Raw genomic sequence first — 21,442 nt, 5'->3', positions numbered from 1 at the left:
CTACAGCTTAATTTTAAGGAGAAATTAGGAGGCTGATACACTTAAGTCAAATCTACATCCTGTTCCTATGTGTGTGAACACAGGGTGCATTTCTGACAAAAATTCACTGTGCTTTCAGTGTGTCTCTAGGGACTTTTCCATTTGCACTAACTCCCTGAAATCTCAGCCGCACTGCTACGGATGACAGGTTTTCAGCAGAAGGATATAGCTCAAACAAATATGTCTTCAAAAAAATGGCAAAAGGTAGTGTTAAAATGAACATCTTATCTTGTTTTCCACAACCGTATCAAATGCATCTCCAAGGTTAGAAGCTTACAGCAGAATGTATTAAAAATACTGATTGGATGAATTAGCATCCATTTACCTAAACAGTTCTAACTATCTCTGCATACGCTCCAAGTAGAAGATTGCTCTAAACATGTTCACTATGGATTAAACTAAAGTAATCACCTTCAAAACTAGGTTGGCTAAGGACATAAAGTTACAGAACTCAACTGACGAGCAGGAATTCTTACTGTAACCCAGTGCAACTCAGTCACATCTGTAGCCTCAGGCTTTCCACAACAAAGCTATCATTTCAAATTTCAAACCCAAGTTGAAAGGCATTCCCAAGCAATAGGATGAGCTGGCCATGAAGCATTACCTTGCCCGTTGATCCCTATCTCTCGGGTGTGCTGTAAGGTGCATCAAAAAGTTCAAGTGCTAATGCAGAGCAAAACTTAAAGGCTTGGTTCTTGCTGATTGCAAAATTTCTACGGAAGCTACAGCTGTTCGTATTCATAGCCTACATGAATGAGAAGAGGACTTAGGACTGGTTCTCCACAAGCAAATATTCCCATTGTTCAAATCAGGCCTCTTACTCTTTTTTGCCCACCTAAGAAGTAAGGACCAGGAAAATGGTAACCATGGAGGGAGGAGGATCTTCACTATGGCTCCACTCTATTGGGTCAGAGCTCTGGTACAACGCAGCACACAAAGACTGCCAAAGACTGTGCCATGCCTTCCAGGCAGGCAGAACAGCTCTTCCATGACATTTTGAACTTGATGAATCTCACTAGGAAAAAAAAGTGGGGGGAAAAAAAAAAAAAAGAAAGCAAGATGCGGGAAAAGATTTTACAGTCAGATCAAGAGTGACAAACATTAATTCTCAGCTGACATATCCACCTGAAAAATGCATCCAGAACTCTTCCTAAAAGGGGAAATCTCAGGTCTTGCAGGGTGTGACTCCCCAAAGCCTGACGAAGCCACTTATAACCTCACCAAAGTTCAATGTGACCGTGAGTGTTTACAAGCGTAAAGACTAGGCCAAATCAAGAATGTAAATATTTGCATTCAGTTCCCCAAACTTGCCTCTATCTGCACCACCAAATACGTCTCAACTGCAGACCAAAAAATCTGAAAAGCAGCAGTTGCTCATGGATACCAAACTAACGCACACAGCATTCAATATTAAAGGAGGGGAAACAAACAAATAAATGAAGTAATTTGCAATCTAAATTGAACGTATGTTAAGAAATCAGTGAAGTCTGGACTGAAACTTGATTTGACTTGGCTATCATTTGGTACATTTTGAAAGTCTGAACAGTCCAGGTTTTGGTCCTCTGCCCTGTAAGAGACCAGGTTACACTTAACCCTATCTAGGTTGCTCAAAACACACCATACATGACACGATGGATCTAGCACACATAGAGAACTTTGACACAAACCACACTCTTTTAAACCACCAAAAGCAAGTGCTTCTGTTTCCCAGGCAGAGGAGCTGAGGAGAATCTTCAGTGGATCCAAAGTAATTTATTTAGCAACCACAGTCCTACAGAGAGAATTGATGGAGGATCCTAAACTGACTGGAGTTCTCAAGCACCCATACTTTTTTCTAACCCCAGCTCATTTAGCTGTAGATGAAGATGGTAGCCAGGGATGCACTCAAGATAGTTGTGACACATCCTGAGCGTTAATACACAGTACCCTCAGCTGCCAGTTCCCAGACCCTCTCAGAAAGCGAGAAGCCTTTCAGTCCCACACCTCCACTGTAGACATCAGTTGAAAGAACCAGAAAGCTAAGCATCTCCCCAAGACCAAGAAATTTTCTTATATGTGTACAAGGTAAGAATTCTAGCCTCCTCACTCCCACTACTGTAAACTAGCAAGAAGTCCTCCCTGTTTATCTAAGTGGGAAAAGTATAAATCTGGTTCTTCGGTTTTACTGAGCTGTGGGAAACTTGGTTTTGCTCACCAGCTAAAAGCAGACTCTTCAGCGCACTTAGCAGTGACCTCTTCACAAGGGGCTAGGACCTTTTCTTTAAATGCCCCTACACTAAAAATAGTTCCGCTTCCTAAACATGAATGTTTAGCAGTTCCAGGCATTCTGAAATCCTGCATACCACTTGTTTTTTTTCTTTTAAACTGGCAACATTTATTTAACCAGCAATTAAAAGAAGGAGGCCCAGCCGCCCCAGTGATTCTTCCCAGAGGGTCTTAGATGTTTATGAAACACAATGAAAACAATAAAGTGGATAAAATCGTGCTATTCCATCAAGTCCTTGGCAAGACTTCCCAACCAAGAATAAATTGGCATGATACATTACAGTCAACAGATTACACAATGGTTCGCAGGGTCACAAATAATAAGGGGTCACATGCTCCTTTAAAGGGCTACAGTATATGTCAAAAGTCAGTTGACTAAAGGGAAATCATGAGGATCAGTTCTGAGCTCCTTGGAGCAAGCTCTGGCAGCTACAGCACAAAAATGCAGGCTAAGAAAGGTCAGGAGGTCCTTCTCCTTCCCAGCACTAGGAAACGCAGTGACAATGCTGAGCAAGCTGGCTATGGAAGTTTAACACCCTAAACCAAGCCAGGCAGGATTCCCCCATTTCTGCATACAAGAAGCATATGTGGAAGGTTGACAGTGTTCCCCAGTGAAGCCCAGCACCACCCACCCCAGCACACACACCCAAGGAGCTCTGCTCCACGCTCCTCCGTACTCCAAGAGGAACCAGTTCCATCTCACGAGGAGAATGGCAGTTCCTGTCAGTCTGCTCACTCTTAAGGGTACATAGACTGCAGATAGTTTTAAAAGAACCTTGATTATACTCTCAGGTAATTTGCTACAAGGAATCACAACTGCTTCAAAGTGTTGCTTTTCCCTTAAATAATTGATCTTAAAGCAAGAAGGAAATGAATGGCCAAAGGTATGAGTCTTATTCTCATCCTTCGGACTGGTAACAGATTTCCACTATCCCACCTGTACAAACTGATCGTGAAGATGAATATTGTACTTTGACATTTCTGAAACATACATGATTTTCTCAAATCTGATCTTAAACATAAGATACTTCTACTTTTGCTCTATTATCCTTCCACTATACAGATTTTTTTTTTCCATCAACTGTCTATATATTAATCATGAATAAACAAAACACCATTGATTCTTGAAGGCAAGTCAATCTCACTTCGATTCACCCTGCTCTGACTTTGCATTACCAGAAATCAGACTACAGCCAACACTTTTGTCCTTTGTTTGCCACAAGTTTTGATCATTCTAGGTGGCCCTTACTGGATTACTCTGTACCTGGCTGAAGTTAAAGACTGTTTACACAGAATGAACCAAAAGAAAATCTATAACGCAAAGTCACTGCAACAGTAGAACAAGGGGGATAACAAACATTGCTGTGGACCTATTCCATGCTATTACAGTATGCATCCGGCTTCATTTGGCTTCACTGTTAAGATTCGAAATACATTTGAGCGATAAAAATGAAGTAAACATAAGAGGCTCTCTCATACGCAGCCACTACTCTTTGATTGCAGTGACCCCTTGCTCTTTGGTAAAGCAAATGCTTGGTAGCAAGCCAAGAGCAGTACATCTGATTTTCCCACCAAGCGAACTGCTGAAGCAGCTCCCTTAGCTCTTCAGCTGCATCTGCCTTGGGATCCTAAAGTCTTCCGATGGAGTCCAGGTGGTTCTCCGACTCTTTTCAATGAGCACGCAAACATTACAGCCAGCCGGGCAGCCGACGCGAGCAGGCACAGGGGGAGAAGTATCGGGCTCCCCTTCTCTATGCACACTCGAGCCCCAAGCCCTGAGGGCCGGTTCGCCTGCCCACTGGGTCAGCCCGGTCCCCCCGCGGTGTTCTCCCGGGCGCTTCTGCCACCGCCACCCACGAGAGAGGAGCCGGCCCCGGGGCCCGGCGGTGCCGAGCGGCACGGGGCGGGAGCAGCGAGCCCCCGCTCCGCCCTGCGCGGGGACCCGGCGCCCATCTGCGCTCTCCCGGGGACAGGGACGGGAGGGAACGGGACGGAACTCGCGTGTGGCGCGGGCCGGGAGCTGAGGCTGCCATGCGCGCCCCGGGCCCATCCCGCTGCGGTCGGGGAGCCGCCGGGCCCCGGGAGCCGCCACCGGCCCGCCAGCCCGCCGAGTATCCCGGCCCGCCCCGCTCCGGGAGGCGGGCGGCTCTCGGCACGCACAGCCCGGCGCCGGGCGGTGGCTTCTCCCCCAGCCCCGCTCCCCTGCCCGGGATTCCCGGGGACCCGTCCGAGCCAGCGGCGCGGCTCCCGGCTCTTACCGAGGCGCGCAGGGGAGAGCTCCCGACGCCCGCAGCCCCCGTCCCGCAGCACGGGCGGTCGTAGCTCTTTTGGAGAAGCCGAGAAGAGGGAAAGAAGGGGAGGGGGCAGGGAGGAAGGGAAGGAGGAGGGAAGGGATTGAGATCGAGGGAGAGAGAAGTATGCCAAGGCAGGAAGTGGGGACGGCCACGGCCAGAGCGGGAGATTAATGGGAAGCAGCCAGCCGGCCGCCAACAAAGAGCCCCGCTCCGCGGACACGAGTCGGGTCCTCGCCGGGCGGGGAGGGCAGCGGAGCGGAGCAGCCCTCCGGGGCGGCGGGGAGACGCGACGGGCAGGGGGAGGAGGGGAGAACCGAGAGCCCGTCAGCCAGGCTCCCGCCCCGAGGAGCAGCGCCGGTTCTGTCCGTGAGAACGCGGGCAGCGCTCGAGGCCTCTCCGGGAAAGGACGAGGGGAAACAAGAGCGCGCTGCGGACTCCATCCACAGAACGTTATGTACGCGTTACGCATATTCCATAGCTGGAAATAAGCATCCCAGCAGCGCACGCACCTCCAGTGTTAAGCGCGTGCTCGCCCTCCTTCCTTCGGCTGAGATGGAGCCGAAATGGCAGCCGGCGTTAGGCTTGCGAGCCCCTCTGCACGAGGACGCCTACCTGCACCCCGCGCCCACCTCGCACGCAGCATGAGGCGCCTTGTCCTGACGCGCTCGTGGCCCACGACAACAAGGAAACCCGGTGCAAGGGTCCCGCGTTTCACAAAAGGCCATTCTGTTTCATGGGAACGGGCGTAAGGGAAACGAGGGAACTCATGGGGCTCCTCGCGTGAAGGCGCGTTTCCACGCGCGGGCTACCCAGCCGCCCGCCCGCGGACAACGGCCGCGTTTACCTCAGCCGGGAGCTGCATTTGAACCTCCCGCCCGGCCGGGCGGCGCCCGCTGCCTCTCTGCGGGGCGGAGCGGGGCGGGGCGCCCCCTGGCGGCGGTAGGGCGGGACGAGGGGCTGCGGCGCACGCGCACGCTGCGACGGCGGGATGGAGCGGGCGCGCGCGGGGCGCACGGCGGAGTTGGCGCGCGCCGTGCTGGAGCGGGCGCGGCGGCGGCGGGAGCGGGAGCGCGCGGTCTCGGCCCCGGTCAGCGCTGCGGGCGTTGGGGGGAGGGGCGCCCGCGCGGCGACCTCGGTCACCGCGTCCTGCCGCGCGGCCGCTCCGCGCTTCGTTAAGCACGTGCTTAATTGCAGGAGGAAGACTCGGAGCGGCTCACCGCCGCGTTCGCCTCCGTCATGAGTTTCTTGGCCCAAACCACGCGGGAATGCGAGGTAAAGGCCTCCGGGGGCAGCTCAGCCGGCGGCGGGTGACACCGCGGTAACACTGTTACCGCACCAACGGCGACCGGCGCGTCCTAAAACAACCCCGGCGCTGCCGCCGGCCGCCTCCAGCCGCGTGCGTGACCCGAGGCAAGTGAGACCACGGTGGTGCTTGGGAGCCGCTGCTCCCTCCGACCGCGGAGGTGGCTGCGGCGGGCCCCGTGCGACAGCAGGTGGCAGCAGCGCAGCGTGCAGAGCGATAGGCGACCTGCAGCGGGGAGCCCCGCGCACCCGCACCGCTCTGCAGCACGAGCTGCTCCTGGCACTGTTGTCACCTTCAGCTGAGATCAAACCAGCTAACCAGTACGGGAGGCCAGCGGCTGCGCGGTTGCACAGCAGATCTAGAGTTGCTAGGAGCACGATTGTGATGCCTCTCTGTGTAACACTTTCTGTTCCAACTGTTGCCCAGAGGTACTACAGCCTTGTGCCAGCCTGTAGGTGCAGAGAGCACGAAGTGAAACACATCTGCAGGTACCACAGCCGGCACGCGGGAGAAGAAGAGCTTGAGTCCTCCCAAGACCAGGTCAGTAGGGTTTGGTTTCCTTTTAAAGGTTATTCCTTCCATCACCATGGGGCATAGTGTCTGTGACACTAGGTTTTGCCACACGCTGATACGTTTGACATCACAGACACATGAAAACTTGGACTGATCTGAGCCTTTGGTTGGGCAGGGTCTCTTCTGGTGACAACAGCCAGCACTGCTTCAGCCCTGTTGCAGAGGGGAAAGTTTAATGGACTTGGAGCATCCTCTCTCTCAGGGACTGCATTTACCTTTGTGTGGTTATAAATCGGAAAACAGCATCTTTTTCTTTCCAGACAAGTGCAGCCTCTGCAGTGTCCAGTCAAGCTAGAACTTACCAGCAACATGTAAGTTTAAAGAATAATTTATTTTCAAATATATAACATTTCTTTATCATTTTTATTTAAGCTGGTTAAAATTTACAATCGGGGCAGAAATCTGGTGATGGCACAGATCAGTGAGTGGTGTATTCACCATCCCAGAGCACACGTGGGCAGAAGAACGGGCAGAGACTGACACAATTAATTATAAACTAGATTGTGGCAATCCGGCACAGTACTAGTCAGGAGTCTCCTTCAATATTTCAGACTGATACAGAACATCAAAACATTGTGAATGATCTGCAGGCAGTTATGATTTGCACCAGCAGCAATAAGCCAGCAGTCTTATGGTCTCACCTCATTTGTGCTCCTGCCACATTCCCCTTGCTGAACAAAGCACGCAGCAGCTGCTTGGCCAGTTATGCTTGGCCCCGATGCAGTCCCTCCAGGAGAAGAAAAATCATTATTTTTTAAAGCCAAACACCTCACCCGGTCAATTTCAGGAACTTCTAAGCCACAAAAGATGACAACCATGGAACCTGTGCCACAGTAGGAATTGATGAGAGTAACGTGGTGTATGGATGACATCCTTTATTATGTTCAAAACAGTTTAAGGTGACAGCTTTCAATTTTGCAAGTAGAGATTACAGCATGTTAATTATTTCCGTGGATTATATCATTAAATACTTTGAATGTGACACTCGTGAATAGAAACACTTTGCAGTTCTGTCTCTATATTGCCTGTACATTCTGAAAAATAATCCACATTTAGACAGCAGTTTAAATGACTTTTTTTTTTTTTTAACTCAAAATCCAAGTTTATATTTTTGTGGGAAATTTAACATGACTAAATAGTAAAGAAATGTGTTTATTCCCCCTTCCCTGTCCCTAAAGACCAAGAAAGCTTCCAAAGACATCTACATCGAAGTCTCTCCTGGCACTTATTCTATCACAGCAACCTCAGAGGACATGGTGAAACAAACCCACCTGGTGGACGTCAGCGCCGGACAAAGCATTGATTTAACTTTTGTGCTATGACATTTATCGTTTGCTGGCAATCATGGGAATAAAATACTAGGATTTTTTAAAGCATATAATGAATTATGTGTAACCTTTTCATATTAGCATTTTCACTGAATCCTCTTCTTTGGGAGACCATTTTTATGGCCTGTATATTTATTTGCAAACTTAATGCAATTGTATGCAATCCACTTTGTACACTGATTTTATAAATATTTGTACATTGTGTCTCTTAATTCCAATCATGTGACTTTGTAATTCCAGGCTCTTAAACTTGAAACAATTAAAGATACAATCAGTGGAATAGTTTGGTCTTTGTGATGCCAGTTTATTTTATATTACCCTCAGACGGAAAGTCCATGTCACCTTCTTGACCACAAAGAGGGAGATTCCGGTGGTGTGAATGCAGACATACACACCAGCTCTGGCACTAGTTCTAGAGCGGCTGACCATCTGTCTCAAAGTGCATTTCCCTTATGTATATTTTTCTAATTCTGATAAAGAAACAATGCCATTTTGGGTGTGCTTTTTTAATGGCCAGCAGGTGGAGGGAGATGATCCTCCCCTTCTACTCTTCCCTGGTGAGGCCACAGCTGGAGTGCTGTGTACCATTCCGGGCTCCCCAGTTCAAGAAAGACAGGGATCTAGAGAGAGTCCAGCAAAGGGCCACAAAGATGATGAGGAGCCTGGCGCATCTTCCTTGTGAGGAAAGGCTGAGAGACCTGGGGCTGTTCAGCCTGGAGAAGACTGAGAGATCTTACCAATGCTTATAAACACTGAAAGTGCAGGAGTCAAGAAGATGGGGCCAGGCTCTTTTCAGCGGTGCTCAGCAACAGAATGATGAGCAAAGGGCACAAACAAATATAGCAAGTTCCATCTGAACATGAAAATCTTTCCCGCAAGGCTGACAGAGCACTGAAACAGGCTTCCCAGAGAGGTTGTGGAGTCTTCTATGGAGATACTCAAAATCTGCCTGGACACCTACCTGCGTGACCTGCTGTAGGGAACCTGCTTTAGTAAGGGAGAGTTGGACTCAATGATCTCCAGAGGTCCCTTCTATCCCCAACAATTCTATGACATTTACTATCTAGGAGACCAACTCAACAAGGTGCTTGAATAGGTGTTAGTGCTCAGCACAGGCACATAACTACTGACAAGCTTCAAGTCCTGTCTCTGCAGGCTCTAAACTAGGCTAACAATTGCCTAGCTGCCTTTTTCAGCAGAAGGCAGGATAACCTGAATTGTCTTCTATTACCTGCTGAGCAGCCGCAAGCTGCAGCTTATTTCCAAGTTCATGTGCTTTAAACATGAATGATCCCACTAACGTACTGGATGCTTACCTCTCCCAAAGGATCAGATTCCACAGTTAGAATTAGTGACATGCTCTACGTAGTCTGTAATCTCTTTGTAGCTGATGGTATTAAGGTTTCAGTTAATGCTGAGGAGAATATAAAATTCAATGGCTTGAACACCGAACCACTGAGAACTGTGTTAAGCTACACATTCCTTACTCTCCGGTGACTCTCTCTTTTGCTTTAATCCTGACAAAAAAATAAAGTAAAAATTAGGGGCTGTCAGGCAGCATTATTTCTCGATTTCTTCTGGCTTCCCCCAGAGACATTGCTATGCCAAATTCCTCCGGCTAGCACCAGAGGACGGTAGATAAACTGGAGGTTTATTAGACCCTTGCTTTGCATCTGCTCAGGCTTTCAGCACTAATACTAGTTTACCTGATCTCTCCAGAATTGTAAAGAGTTCATGTCCAAATAATTCAGTATAACAGTAGTCAAACCCTAGAGTAAAGAATGAGGATGCTGAAATGTTGTCTGCTTGGAAATCATGTCTCAGTCACTAAAATGGTACAGTTATCCATAAAACTCTTCTATGAAGTGCCTAAATCAGAACTTTATTTGCGATAGTACAAGCAGTTTACCTGAAATTTCAGCTCTTGAACTTCATCAGCTGTACAGTTACTGAATTCCGATGGATCATGTCTCTCTCTGCTTTATTGGGAGCTCTTTGCTGTTTTTTCCCTCTCCATTCTTTGCTGATACAGTTTGTATTGCCAAGTTCGTCCTTTCCTGAGCAAGCCGCTTCATGTTTGTTGTCCGACTCTGTTTTCTTTCTTGCACTTTTATATCTTTGCTTTCCTGATGCTACAGAACCTTCCTCCTGGAAGACAGAAAACAAATCCATTGGCAGTCCACGAACACTCAGTATTATCACATGTATCCACTGCTATGACTCATGCTGCTGGTTTTGAGCTAGAATGAAGCTCCTCTGGTTTCTTTCTAGTTTTATCAAAAGGCAAAGCATGTCAGCATTGCATAGATATGACACTTGGCTAATACAGAGCACTCCTGTCTGGAGTTGCATGTTGGCATAAAAATTGTAAATAAGCTATCTTTTCTTGGGTTTTATTTACACTGAAGTTCAGAGCTGACCATTTTCAGGGGCGCTCATGCAGGTCCTTGCTTCTGCAGGACTTCACTGGGTCAAGGTCAGTGGACAGGTGGCTCGTTTCCAAGCGTACAGTCTTTGCTGACTGCTCACACTGTTACTGATATAACCTTTTACATTCCAACAAGGAGCTTCAGGCCCTCCTTTTTTTTTTTTTTAGTTATTTTTTTTAATTAATGGAGAAGTTCCCTCCATATAACAAAATTGGTGGAAGGCCATAGCAAGCAATTACCACAGAAATGCCAGTTTCCAAACTATTAACATCAATACTTGTTCCGTTCAAACAGAGCAGACCAAGTCAGTAAATACAGTATTAATACAAATTACCTTACCCCTGTTGACAGCTTGAAATCCTGGCATTTTAGGATTTCTTTCATTGTGAATGGCCCTCTGAGAGGATGCTCAGTGGTTTCAAACACTGCACTCCAATCAGGTGGTGCAACACGGGACATGTCCACAACAGAGATGGATTTAGATTCCAGCTTGCCATTTGTACCTGTGCTGCTGTGAGTGCCAATTCCTTGGGGGAGAAAAATTGCATCTTAGCCTTAAGCATAGGGAAACTAGAACCAAAACAGAAATGTTCACTTAAGAGACAAAAATGCACTTTAAGTCTGAAAGGAATTCTTTTGGATGATTGATTCTGCATAGACTAGCTATGAAGGTTAATAAAGATGCTGGCATCACTAAATGCATAGGAAAATGATGAGGTAGAAACTCAGCAAGGGTTAGCTGCCTCCACGTGAGATTCATTGCTCTGGTAGTTTTCCATTGGATGAGCTGCCAGAAGAAGAGCGAGCATGCAAGAAAAGGGGGCAGAAATGTTGGCGAGGAGGAAACAGCGCATCAGCAGCTGACAGGCAAATGTATGGTATTTATACCAACTACAAGCTAAGTGAGTGCCCATATGAAGGGGGCACAGAATGCGCTATTTCCCTCTGGCTGCTTCTTCCTTTTTACGGTGTTTAAAGGTACCTGAATTACTGGCATGAGACTTGCAGTGGCTCCTTCTCCAGTATTTCCACTTGGGTCCTGCAGATTCCTCCAGCCTAGGCTTCTCAGGATGACTGGGGTCTGTGTTAACAGCACTGTCCACTGCAGCATTCTGAGTGGGGAACAGCTCTGGATCACCCTCTGAATCAGAAGAGGGGGTACGTGCCGCCACAGCTGCTAAATCCTCTTGTTTTGGACCTTCCAGTTCTAGAAGGTGTGGAGAGGATTTGCTGCTGGGCTCTGACCCTTCAGCTTCTCTCTGAAAGACCTGAGACCTGGGTGGAAGAGGCCACCAGACATCAGAATGGCCATGGCAGCAGCAGAAGCACCGGACACAGGCTGATGAACAGCACACACCACCACCATGACAGTGGAGAAGTGGCCAGCAGGGTGAGCAGAGCAAGCTGTGCTTGGTGAGGCTACGTGCAACGCAAACAGGAACCAGGGCGGTTTTAGGACTGCAGGAAAAAATGCACGGGTTAGTGTCAGGACTTCCTCTGTGCCTTATCCTGCTGGAGAAAGGCATGTGGATCATCTCCACAATCCTCCCACACAGGCTAGGGGGGATCCACAGTGCTACACCTCGTGGCAGCTTCACTTTCTTGTCATTCCAGAACTGAACCAGAATTTCTTCATCTTCTGAGGCTGTTGAGAGAAAAGGCATGCAGCTGTGAGCAGCTGTTCCGCTTAGGGAGCACACACAGCTCAGGCTCTGCAGCTTGGGGCACGCTTTCTAGTCATGCCAGCTGCAGCATCAATGACTGCCCCTCACTGTGACACTTCACTGTTGCTTTGTGGAGGGCAGAGCGGGCGCTGCTGGTGTGATGGCACACCTGGCAGCATCTTTCTTCCCAGTTTTTCATCAGATGAACAAGTCAACATTGGCTGAGTAACTTTTGTTGTTGCTGCCAAAGCTAGCAGTAACACTCTGGGGACACGCTACCCATATTTGAGCAGTCAGCAGAGCCTGTCAGACACAGGAAAAGGAATGAGCTGCTGAAATGCCATGCTTGGGTGATAAGGTCACCCCCAGGATACATCCTTCAGTATGAGCAGGAGCACTCTAGCACAGACGGATGCTTCCTGAGAGCTGCCACATTTGGATCTCTCAGGAAAAGGCCATTGTCCTTCACGCAACAGACATGGCCCCGTCTGAGCACACAGGAAATAGCAGATGGGTGGATACAGAAGGTGATGTTTTTGTGGGTCACAGCTTCCTTAGGGTCAGACTGGCAAGGTTACACGCTGATATCCATCTAAGGCCATATCAGCTACCTCAGCTCCTGGAAGCGCTATGCAATGCTACAGTGAGTTCACTGACGGTTCTCTGGCAATAGCACAACAGAGTTCATCTCAACAGTCTCGCGTTCCCAAGCAAGGCGAGCAAGACAAGGGCAGCATCCTTCTTACCTCGTAAGGGGTCCCTCGTCTCAATGCCCGTGAGGACAGTTCCGGGGCCAAACCTCACCAAATCTGGTTCCCAAGGTGCCAGTACTTTGTCTCCCGGCAGCAAGGAATGCTTCATGCCGTTGGCATACTCCAGGATGTCATCCTTTGCTGTTTTTTGCACACAGACCGAATGCCTTCCATGCGACTGAAGTGGTCTGGTAAACTCCACCAGGAACATTCCCCTTTCATTCTGTTACCGGGAAAACAAACAGTTCCTCTGAAAAACACGTTGTTATGTGTTAAGTCACGTAAGCTCCAGGTATAGTCCCACTGGATTTCACAAGGCGTGCTGCATGCAGCAGGCACATCGAAGCTGTTCTTCAGGCACGCCCAAGTCCTTCCTCATTACATACAACATGAACTCACTGCCGGGGAGCTGCTGGAAATTTTTATTTTCTTGTAAGCTAAGGCCTGTCAAGAGGCTTTCAATCAACACTGAAACGAGATACTTCCCTGTTCTTGAGAAAGAATAGACTCTTTTTTACCGTTAAGTTTGAAGTGCTAACAAACTGATGAATTAAAGCTTTCACTAACATTTCTGAAGGCACTGAGCCATTGGTCTGAAGCCGACTCAAGCTGGCAGTGTGTACATAACACACCACCAAACACTTTTCCTGCGCTGGTGGCTATGTGTCTATACACAACAGTGGCCAGCACGCTGTTCACAACAACTCTGATGCCATCCAGGCCTGGCACGACGCCCAGAACCAGCTGAGATGAGGCCCTGCTGTGCACACAGAACTCAGGTGGTGCACAAGGACTGCTGCAGACTGCATCCACCACACTCAGCCTTTGCCATGGGCAGAGGGGTGTCCTGCAGCCACACTGAATTCACCCACCTCACCTGAGTTCAGTGGATGGCCCACATGCAGGTGAACAGATCCGACTGACAGTGCACACCCCATCACAGCTACCCACATGACTAAAGCACAGAGACTGTCACTCACCTCTATCTCCTCTTTTACTGTACCACGGTAATAAAATCCATCACGCTCCCCTCTCACCAGAACAGGGACGTTTTTGTCTAAGATCACTGATCTCTGCAACGTGCTCAGCCTCTGCCATGCTGGGCCAGGAGAAGGAAGGCAGCACCCAATCCATTGGCACCTTGAATAAAAGGAAATATCTCTCAGTGGTGAGAAAAATCAACTTCTAGGGGTCAGGCAGAAATATATATAATATATCTTCTAAGATGTAAGAACAAGGTCACTGCATTCCCACTTTTTACTCAGTTCTCTTTGGTTTGGGATTGAGAGGAAGAATGCCAGGAATACGCTGGAGCCCTGGGCCAGCCTCACTTGCACTAGTACCTTTTCTGTCTACGTGGCAAGCTAACACAACCCTTAAGATCAGGCAAGAGAAAAAGATGCTCCAGCACAAAGCACAGCTTAGAGGCACTCGAGCACTGTAGCTGATGGTTTAAGCTCAAAACAGGGAAAATAATTCCCTGTCACAAAGCATTAGAACCGTTTCACAGAAGATCACTGCTCATGCAAAATGCTTTTGTTTATCCAAGTAATATTAAGGACTTCTTTTTTGATTGCAAGTTTGCTCCAGGCTTTGCTTTCCATAATCTCCAGGGTAGCAAATCATTTTACTTAACGCGATCTAAGAACAGCAAGCGCGAGGGCGAGGAAAGCACAAATGATATCCAAGTTGCAAACATATTAACCTGACACATTCCAGCCTGTTTTATCCTATTAAATATCATGCAAAAGAACAAATCACAGATCCAACAAGAACTTAATTTTACCGCAGGGGAGCCAGGGGCTTGGTGATCCAGGCGGGATGCATGGCAAAGGAGCTCCTGCAGCAGTGGTGGACAGCAGGGATGGCACTGGAGCACGGGAACTTGTCCAGAGCCGGCATCGCATTGCAGTACCTGTGGTCCATGGGCAGGAATCCTTCTGAATGAGCCATTCTTGCAAAGGCAGCTACCTGCAAGACTACAACACAAGCCATCGGTAGCTGAGAAGAGACAACATAGTGGCATTCTCCAAGCCAAGCAAATGTTTTCCAGACTACCCTCAAGATCTCCATAACTTTTACTAATTATTCTCATGAAATAAAAGAAGACTGAATTCAAAGCATTCAGTCTGGTATTTGGTCATGTGAACCCATAGCACTGACCTCAGTGACTTTCACTCATTCAAATTTGTGGTTGGCAACTCTCACAGCAAGTGAGTTGGAAATGGATGATCTTTGTGGACCCTTCCAACCCAAGCCATTCTGTGATTCTATATATCTCCATCTAGTAAAGGGACATAAACATCCAGGGAAACACCCTTGCCATGGAAATCCCTAGGAAAGCAATGTTTTTAACTAACTCCAGCTTTTGTTTCCCTCTGTAACACGCAGCTCTTCTCTTACACCTACACTCTCCTTTACAGCTTCCTTATACACAGAGCCAGCCCAACCCTCCCCATGTTACAAGCTAAAACAGAAACTGCAGCTGAAGTTCACATAGTTGAGTAGACAGCTTCTGACTGTAGTGCTAGAACGCAGTTGCCTGCAATATATCAAGAGGAAATATTTTGATCTCCCAGCTGCCCTGTCATGTTGTACAACAAGAGGATTATGGCTTGCTATGAGAAGAATGAGATGCTGAGATTTGATGAGTGCTAACTACTCAGAGGCTGTCACATTAAGATTCATGAGGTGATGCTCTCTCTGATAATCTGACAAATGTATATATTTTTTTTTTTTGCTTAGAAATATTTAGCGTGCTGAGGGTAAAATTAGCAATGGAGAGCCAGCAACGTATAAACCAAGTGCCTAATTTACCTTTATTTTGTCTCATAAAAGATACAATCAGCGATTCTATCAATTTCTACAAATTCTTACTATATGTAATTTCAAACACATGTAAAGTCAAGTAAATTAACTACTGAAAAATGTGCCTTAAAATGAGCAAATCAACACATTACACTCATAGTTCACTACTACACAAGTTCCCCTGTTACAAACTGAAACAAGCTGGAATCCGTCATGTTTTCCAAAGGAATGCAAATTCCAATTCCACATTAAAGCCTGCTGTAGAGCTGCTTGGAGCTGTCCTGCCAAGAGTCAGGCATTGCACAGATGTACAAAGCAGGGCTCTGACAAAGGCAGTTATGGAGCACTATGAGATTTCCTGGATAGTTCCACGCATTTGGACCCAGAAGCGTTTCAAACTTACCAGCTACTGCTAACACTAAATCTTGACCATTTGCATTTAGCCTTGAGATAGAAACCTCGTCCTTTTGCCCTGCTGGATGCAGGAAGCATTTGTTGCCAGCGCTTTCTAGTTGCTAAGGAGGTCACCAGCATGGCTACCACCGGGAACTGACGCGCTGACCTGACCCAGCTGCAGAGACGACCCTTCGTCTGCCACGTACCAGCCCAACTGCTGCTAAATGCAGCTCTGGGGATCCAGCTATTGCACAGAGAGACTATGAGGGCAGAGAAGGGATTATAAAAGGGCAAAACTTCCTCCAGACCTTCACGTACTAAGGCATGACAAAAGAACTACAAAGCTGTAGTTCAGATTCACAATCACAAACCACTACCACAAATATACTGGCTGGAAATGTGGAGAGCCAAAGCTGGGAAGAACTGAGATCAGATCCCTTAACAAACTTATCCTTTACATAATAAAGGGGGAGAATTAGCAAATTCTCCTCCTTTCCTGCAAAGCATATATAAAAAAAATGCCAGAGTATCATGCAGAAATCTTGCTGCTAATCTCTACTGTGATCCCTGTTCTTCATTTCCTCCTAAACAAATGTTAACTCCTCGATACGTGGTATGTCTGTGCAGTGTGGGCAGGGAAATACTTAATTGCATTTAGTAGGCATTTTCCCATTCACTGCTATTAAAACATGAGAACACAGGGATGGATGACTGCAATTAAGGACAGCCAGCTTTTACAAAGTCTGGAATTCTTTTCTCTACACTTTCCTGTAACCAGAGATGAACTGCCCTCGTGTTGCCAGCCGAATTGCTGTTAAATGCCAATAACACAATTCCATGACACACAGCAAACGTTAAGAACATTTTGCCAATCACAAGATCAAAGTCTCTTCACCATATTCACATAAATCTGTTCTAGACCTATAAGCTGAAATCATCAATAATGCAGAAAAAGAGACTACGGGGAAGAGGACCCCAAAAGAATTTCCTTCACAGGATGCAATTTTTCCAAGGCCAGAATCTTCCCAACCCTCTTTGTACTGTACGACTAGTCCTAATTTTTAAGTGCATGGAGAGCTGGAAAAGAATTCCACTTCCAGTAGAAATTAGGCTGAATCAACAGTTTTAAAAGAGATTACATTTTTTACTAGTAAGAATGAAACTGCATTTGCAAGAGATCGTGCTCTTCCTACGCCCAGTAACAATGTTTCAGAGAGCTGCTCCCCTCCTCCTTCCAATTTTAAACTAAATTATCCATTCTGTTGGCTTTGAACAACATTCCAGGGAACCTTTATAACGACCTCCTCTCTTTGAAAGAGAAAACACTGGCAATAAGAACAAAAAACTCCTATGAAAGCGCATGTGAGAGCAAACCAGCAGCACTACAGAAAAATAAAGGAATCTTAGCCTCACCGCTGGAAAGATTTTATTTTATTTCAAAGCATGAAGAATGTGATAGCACATACAGTTAATTCACATGTGTAAGTAATGTATTTTTTGTTCAGTAACAATTTTAGATGTGCTTTCCAATTTCCATGAATTATCTTAGACCAATCAGGTGCAGTGTTCCCAGTCATACTTCTGTAAGTGCAGTTACTACCTACAAAATTATACTGCTTTCCCGTGGGCTGGTACCGATGCATACTAGGATCTGCTTCTAAATGCTTCAGGGACGTGCACATCATTAACAACATAGTCGTGACTACCAGGTTCCCATGCAGGATATCTTTCCCTTGGTTTGGAAGTTTAGATAGCCTTCAAAAATTGGCTTTGTTTGTTAATTGCTTTAGGCACTTGGCTTGGCTCCACGACATTTTTTTCTGCTGCCACAGAATCACTGTACAGAACAGACTGTAGGTACCTGATGTATTTTATTGCAGCACGGAGCGTCTCAACTTTGCTGAGCCGTTTCTCTAAGTATTCCTTAGGCAGATGATGTCTCAATTTAGCATAGCCTTCATTGACACATTTAACTCTCTGCCTTTCCCTCTCATTCCTCTTCCTGATGAAAGCTGGCCCATAGGAGTACTCACTCCTGCTGTAACTGGAGTGGGGCATTTGGTAGGAAAAGCCACAGGGCTCACTGTAGAAGTTCTCCGTGATGAGATGTTCAGGCATGAAAGGAAGGAATGACAGATCTTCAGAGCAAGCGACCTGGTTTGTTTCTGGGTACATGTGAAACATGACCAGTGGGTCTGCACAGAAAGGCCGGGGCAGCTGTACGCACTGAGTGTCATTAGAGATGGACAACTTGTCCATGAGATTACAGTAGCTTTTGCCATCCATCAGGTTCTGCATTAAACCTGGAAATGCATAATTACAAAACACTTAAAACAACTCATACCAGACAGGACAAAATACTCACCTGTGCTTACTAACATTTGGTATAACTGGCATTTGCCAGATGAGACCTCTAATGTATTTGCAACACTTCAGAACATTGGAAAACCATTACAGGCAGCAAAAAATATCCGATTTGAAAAAAAAACAAGAGGATGTAAATCAGCTACACTGGTTTAAAAAAAACGCACAACAGATTTTAAGAAAATAAAACTGTTAACAGTTTCTAAAGGAAAAAGCAAACATTCTCCTTTCACCTCTGCTTTAGAAATGAGGAGGATCGACCTTTATGAACCCCACAGAAATCTAGCTTGCTCCAAACTTTCATCTTTACAGAAAACACACAGAGCAGGCCAACACTGAAGGCATTCTCTCCACTCTATTGACAATTCCAGTGACAGACCCTCTACTCATACCAAAAAGCCTTCGAAGACAAATTACTTTTCATCTCTATTCATTTGATGTCTCATTCACTGCACTGTCTTGACTAGATGCAAAAGTTGTGCAGGGAAGGGATCCCAATGTTAATTTTATGTCTGTAAAGTATTCGACTGATTCTTCATATAAGTTTTACAAAAGGTCTAGAGGACGAAGTAGGACTAAACATGACATCTTCTTGGGTCCTCGTGCTTCTCCACTTATCTCTGTATTAAACACAGATATGAAATACTAAATACAAGACTACTGATAAAGGATCGTGGAAAAAAAAAATGAATATATTAGATGATATTAACTGAGGCGGGGAAGCTTGTCTTGATAGTATCACTTCAATTTTAAATTATTTTACATAGTAGCTACTTAAAAATAAATTTAAAGCATACAGTTAGTTTTCAAAGAATTATGATCCATCCTTACTGATTGCAAGCAGTAATTCCCACCCAACACAAAATCTATCCAAAACACTTTTAACATCCTCTTCCTCATCTATACTTTGCTTTCTAAAATACTTAGATTACACCCTCTATAACACGAAAAGCACAAGATATACAAGATATACCAGAAACATCTATGCTGCACTACTCACAACAACCATGAAAAGCTTCAAATATTCAGACCACAGTTCCATAACAAATTGCATTCTCTTAATCCCTCACAAGGATAGAGATATTTTAATGTTTTCTAATAATTTCACATCTGCCACTTCCAATAGTGAGAGAATTTTCACTCAAGAACCCAATGTAACAACATTTTCCATCAAAGTACATCTGTATTCAGTGTTACCTGTATTTTCTAATCAAAATGGATCTCACTACAGAAATCCTGGGAGTTAGGAATTCCTTCATAGCATGTTGTTATACAAGAGAGACAGCCATGTGCATCTTAAATGGATCTTTCTGTAGGTACAGTGATGGTATGCAAACACATTCATTTTAAATTAATAAGCTTTCTGAAAGAAGTGATTACATACAGTCATAAAACAAAAATAGCAGATAATCATCTTTCCATTTTGTAACACAAGTTGTGTTATTCCACAAATTTTCTACTGTAACAACCTGAAAACATTGTCAGAATGAGAAAAGTTTGTTGAATGACAAAAAAAGAAAATAGCAAAATATCTGTATACAGCAAGAAACCAAAAACAACACAGCCCCTCAAGATGAGATACTTGCATTATTTGTTTAGCGCTGACACTCCTGCTGCTTAATAGCATTCCATAAAACTGTTATCTGTTGCCTTACTGTCTGCACAGAGCACATGTTAGAATCCTCTTCCCATTAGACCAGAGACTCACCAATCTTCAGATGAAAGTAAAATCCAAGGAAACAGGACGTGCTAATTTTAAGACTGCTGAACAATACCTGAAAATATCTGAATGATATTTAAAAAAAAAGTTAATGTTCCAGTTTCCTCGCATCTTATTTAATATAATAAGCGATCATGTTAAACACAATGAAATAAAAAGCTACAGAAGCATTGTTACTGACTAGCTGATAGAAGTGGTTTAGAGAAACATTGATATTCAGTGAAGATCTGTAGCTAGATACAGCAATACACAGTTCTCTTACCTGAATCATGCAGTTTGTTCCGCTGAGTCAATGACTCCTGGGATTTATAGCCAATTGACAACATGCAAAGTAGCTTACAGTTAGATCTGCTCATTTCTGGTTTGGTTTTTCCACCCACACCACAGCTATGATGGCAACAAGACCTGGCATTAAGGACTAGAAATTTTAAAACCGTATTGAACACAACTGGATCACCTGAAAAAGTAAATGAGGAACGTACTTTGTTTACACCCTGGTACAGTTTACTAAAGCGGTTTATAACTCCTTTATTGGAGTTTCATACACTAATGTCTAAACATAATCATCAGCTAGAATTTAGTTAAATACTTACCGTTAAAATAAACACACAAACATTTGAATAAGATGAAATTAATATTACATTTTATGGTCATCTCACAAGATCTGCTTTGTTCCAAGTTCTTTTAAGTTCTCCTCCACTTTGCTATCTCAAAGCCTGAACACTGAGCCCAAGTATAACCCTCATTCCCACTTTTTTTTTTTTATTCCCCCCTATCTGGAGCAAAGTCCTGCATCCTCCTTCTACTCCAGCTTCAGACCTTACCAGAAACGCAGCCAAGATGTAGAGCATCAGCTAGAACTGGTAGGTAGGCATGTATGCAACAAACAAGTTATTTTTCTTTAGGGCATCCTAAGTATATCACCATCATAACTGATTATTGACTCATCAGGGTTAGATGCCAAACACAACCGTGTTTGTGTAATTTTTTATCCTGTCAATACCCCCTGTGCTGTTTTGTACTTAGAGGAAGAACCCTACACCTCCACCAATTAGGCGCCTGTTATAACTACATCCAGATTAATTCTGGTTTTTGAAGCCTACAGGACTGACAAGAGAAAGAAGCTCTGCATCTGCCAAAGGGATGGACTCACTGCAAGTGTTATGGGACAGCCACGTTTCCACTCAAGATACTGAAGAGCTATGCATACAGGTACAGTCTATTTTCCACGCTACTTTGCTCCCCCCCCCCCCATCAATTATGAAAGCTAAAACTGTACCTGCCAATATATAATACTGTTCTATGGTACCATTTCCTTCGGCACTGGAAATGAAAATCATTGTAATACAACAATATAACTAAACATGCCTAGCTAAATTTGAGTCAGGGATTAAAAACTTGTTTCAATCAGCAATTTGGTGAGCCATTCTTTCCCTTATCTAAGCACTAAACAACTGCATATTTCTACTCAAAGCATTTTCAGAGAACTGTTTTTATAAACGCAATT

At 45.5% G+C, this 21,442-nt stretch overlaps 4 protein-coding genes across 13 annotated transcripts in view; 1 reads left to right on the top strand and 3 right to left on the bottom strand.

Moving 5' to 3' along the window:
- ST5 (suppression of tumorigenicity 5) overlaps positions 1 to 5,213 on the bottom strand; it is a 158,276-nt gene extending 153,063 nt beyond the window's left edge. The window contains exon 1 of one of the 2 annotated variants that reach the window (XM_021402310.1): positions 5,108 to 5,213. The gene's annotated coding sequence lies outside the window, so the exon portion shown is untranslated. Of the gene's footprint in view, positions 1 to 4,562; positions 5,031 to 5,107 lie in introns of those variants that run through there. The other variant, XM_021402306.1, reaches the window with a different exon arrangement.
- On the top strand, positions 5,587 to 7,855 carry AKIP1 (A-kinase interacting protein 1). Its single transcript, XM_021402332.1, has 5 exons — positions 5,587 to 5,685; positions 5,793 to 5,870; positions 6,328 to 6,441; positions 6,735 to 6,785; positions 7,653 to 7,855. The coding sequence occupies exons 1-5, from the start codon at positions 5,587 to 5,589 to the stop codon at positions 7,794 to 7,796; spliced, it is 486 nt and encodes a 161-aa protein (XP_021258007.1). The 3' UTR covers positions 7,797 to 7,855.
- On the bottom strand, positions 6,819 to 17,851 carry C6H11orf16 (chromosome 6 C11orf16 homolog). Of its 8 annotated transcripts, none has more exons than XR_002440338.1 (9): positions 15,859 to 17,070; positions 14,434 to 14,626; positions 13,628 to 13,787; positions 12,642 to 12,870; positions 11,214 to 11,876; positions 10,571 to 10,758; positions 9,712 to 9,950; positions 9,119 to 9,319; positions 6,819 to 7,297 (listed from the first exon to the last, which is right to left on the bottom strand). XR_002440338.1 is itself a non-coding variant. In XM_021402326.1 (9 exons), exons 2-8 carry the CDS (start codon positions 14,598 to 14,600, stop codon positions 9,720 to 9,722), a joined length of 1,608 nt encoding a protein of 535 aa, XP_021258001.1. In that variant the 5' UTR covers positions 14,601 to 14,626; positions 15,859 to 17,070; the 3' UTR covers positions 8,085 to 9,319; positions 9,712 to 9,719. The 8 variants fall into 8 exon arrangements, 5 of the variants coding, with proteins under 5 accessions (XP_021258001.1, XP_021257999.1, XP_021258000.1 ...); XR_002440339.1 differs by having other exon boundaries at positions 6,819 to 7,201; XM_021402326.1 differs by lacking the exon at positions 6,819 to 7,297 and having other exon boundaries at positions 8,085 to 9,319; positions 9,712 to 9,847; positions 9,878 to 9,950.
- Positions 17,268 to 21,348, bottom strand: ASCL3 (achaete-scute family bHLH transcription factor 3). 2 transcript variants are annotated; one of them, XM_021402331.1, is made up of 2 exons: positions 19,802 to 21,348; positions 17,268 to 18,154 (listed from the first exon to the last, which is right to left on the bottom strand). In XM_021402331.1, exon 2 carries the CDS (start codon positions 18,147 to 18,149, stop codon positions 17,598 to 17,600), a length of 552 nt encoding a protein of 183 aa, XP_021258006.1. In that variant the 5' UTR covers positions 18,150 to 18,154; positions 19,802 to 21,348; the 3' UTR covers positions 17,268 to 17,597. The 2 variants fall into 2 exon arrangements, with proteins under 2 accessions (XP_021258006.1, XP_021258004.1); XM_021402329.1 differs by having other exon boundaries at positions 19,924 to 21,348.

Source organism: Numida meleagris, chromosome 6, assembly GCF_002078875.1.
Source record: "Numida meleagris isolate 19003 breed g44 Domestic line chromosome 6, NumMel1.0, whole genome shotgun sequence".
Taxonomy (NCBI): Eukaryota; Metazoa; Chordata; class Aves; order Galliformes; family Numididae; genus Numida; species Numida meleagris.
This window is presented reverse-complemented; position numbering and strand designations above follow the sequence as displayed.

Excerpts from the sequence above, each read along its gene's own strand:
- AKIP1 (XM_021402332.1), top strand. The coding sequence starts at position 5,587 with ATGGAGCGGGCGCGCGCGGGGCGCACGGCGGAGTTGGCGCGCGCCGTG. Across the intron at positions 5,686-5,792 it reads AGCGCGCGGTCTCGGCCCCG|GAGGAAGACTCGGAGCGGCT; the intron begins GTCAGCGCTGCG and ends GCTTAATTGCAG. Across the intron at positions 6,786-7,652 it reads CTAGAACTTACCAGCAACAT|ACCAAGAAAGCTTCCAAAGA; the intron begins GTAAGTTTAAAG and ends CTGTCCCTAAAG.
- ASCL3 (XM_021402331.1), bottom strand. The coding sequence starts at position 18,149 with ATGCAGAACCTGATGGATGGCAAAAGCTACTGTAATCTCATGGACAAG.
- C6H11orf16 (XM_021402324.1), bottom strand. The coding sequence starts at position 14,600 with ATGGCTCATTCAGAAGGATTCCTGCCCATGGACCACAGGTACTGCAAT. Across the intron at positions 13,788-14,433 it reads AAGCCCCTGGCTCCCCTGCG|GTGCCAATGGATTGGGTGCT; the intron begins GTAAAATTAAGT and ends CTTTTATTCAAG. Across the intron at positions 10,759-11,213 it reads GTCTCATGCCAGTAATTCAG|GAATTGGCACTCACAGCAGC; the intron begins GTACCTTTAAAC and ends TTCTCCCCCAAG.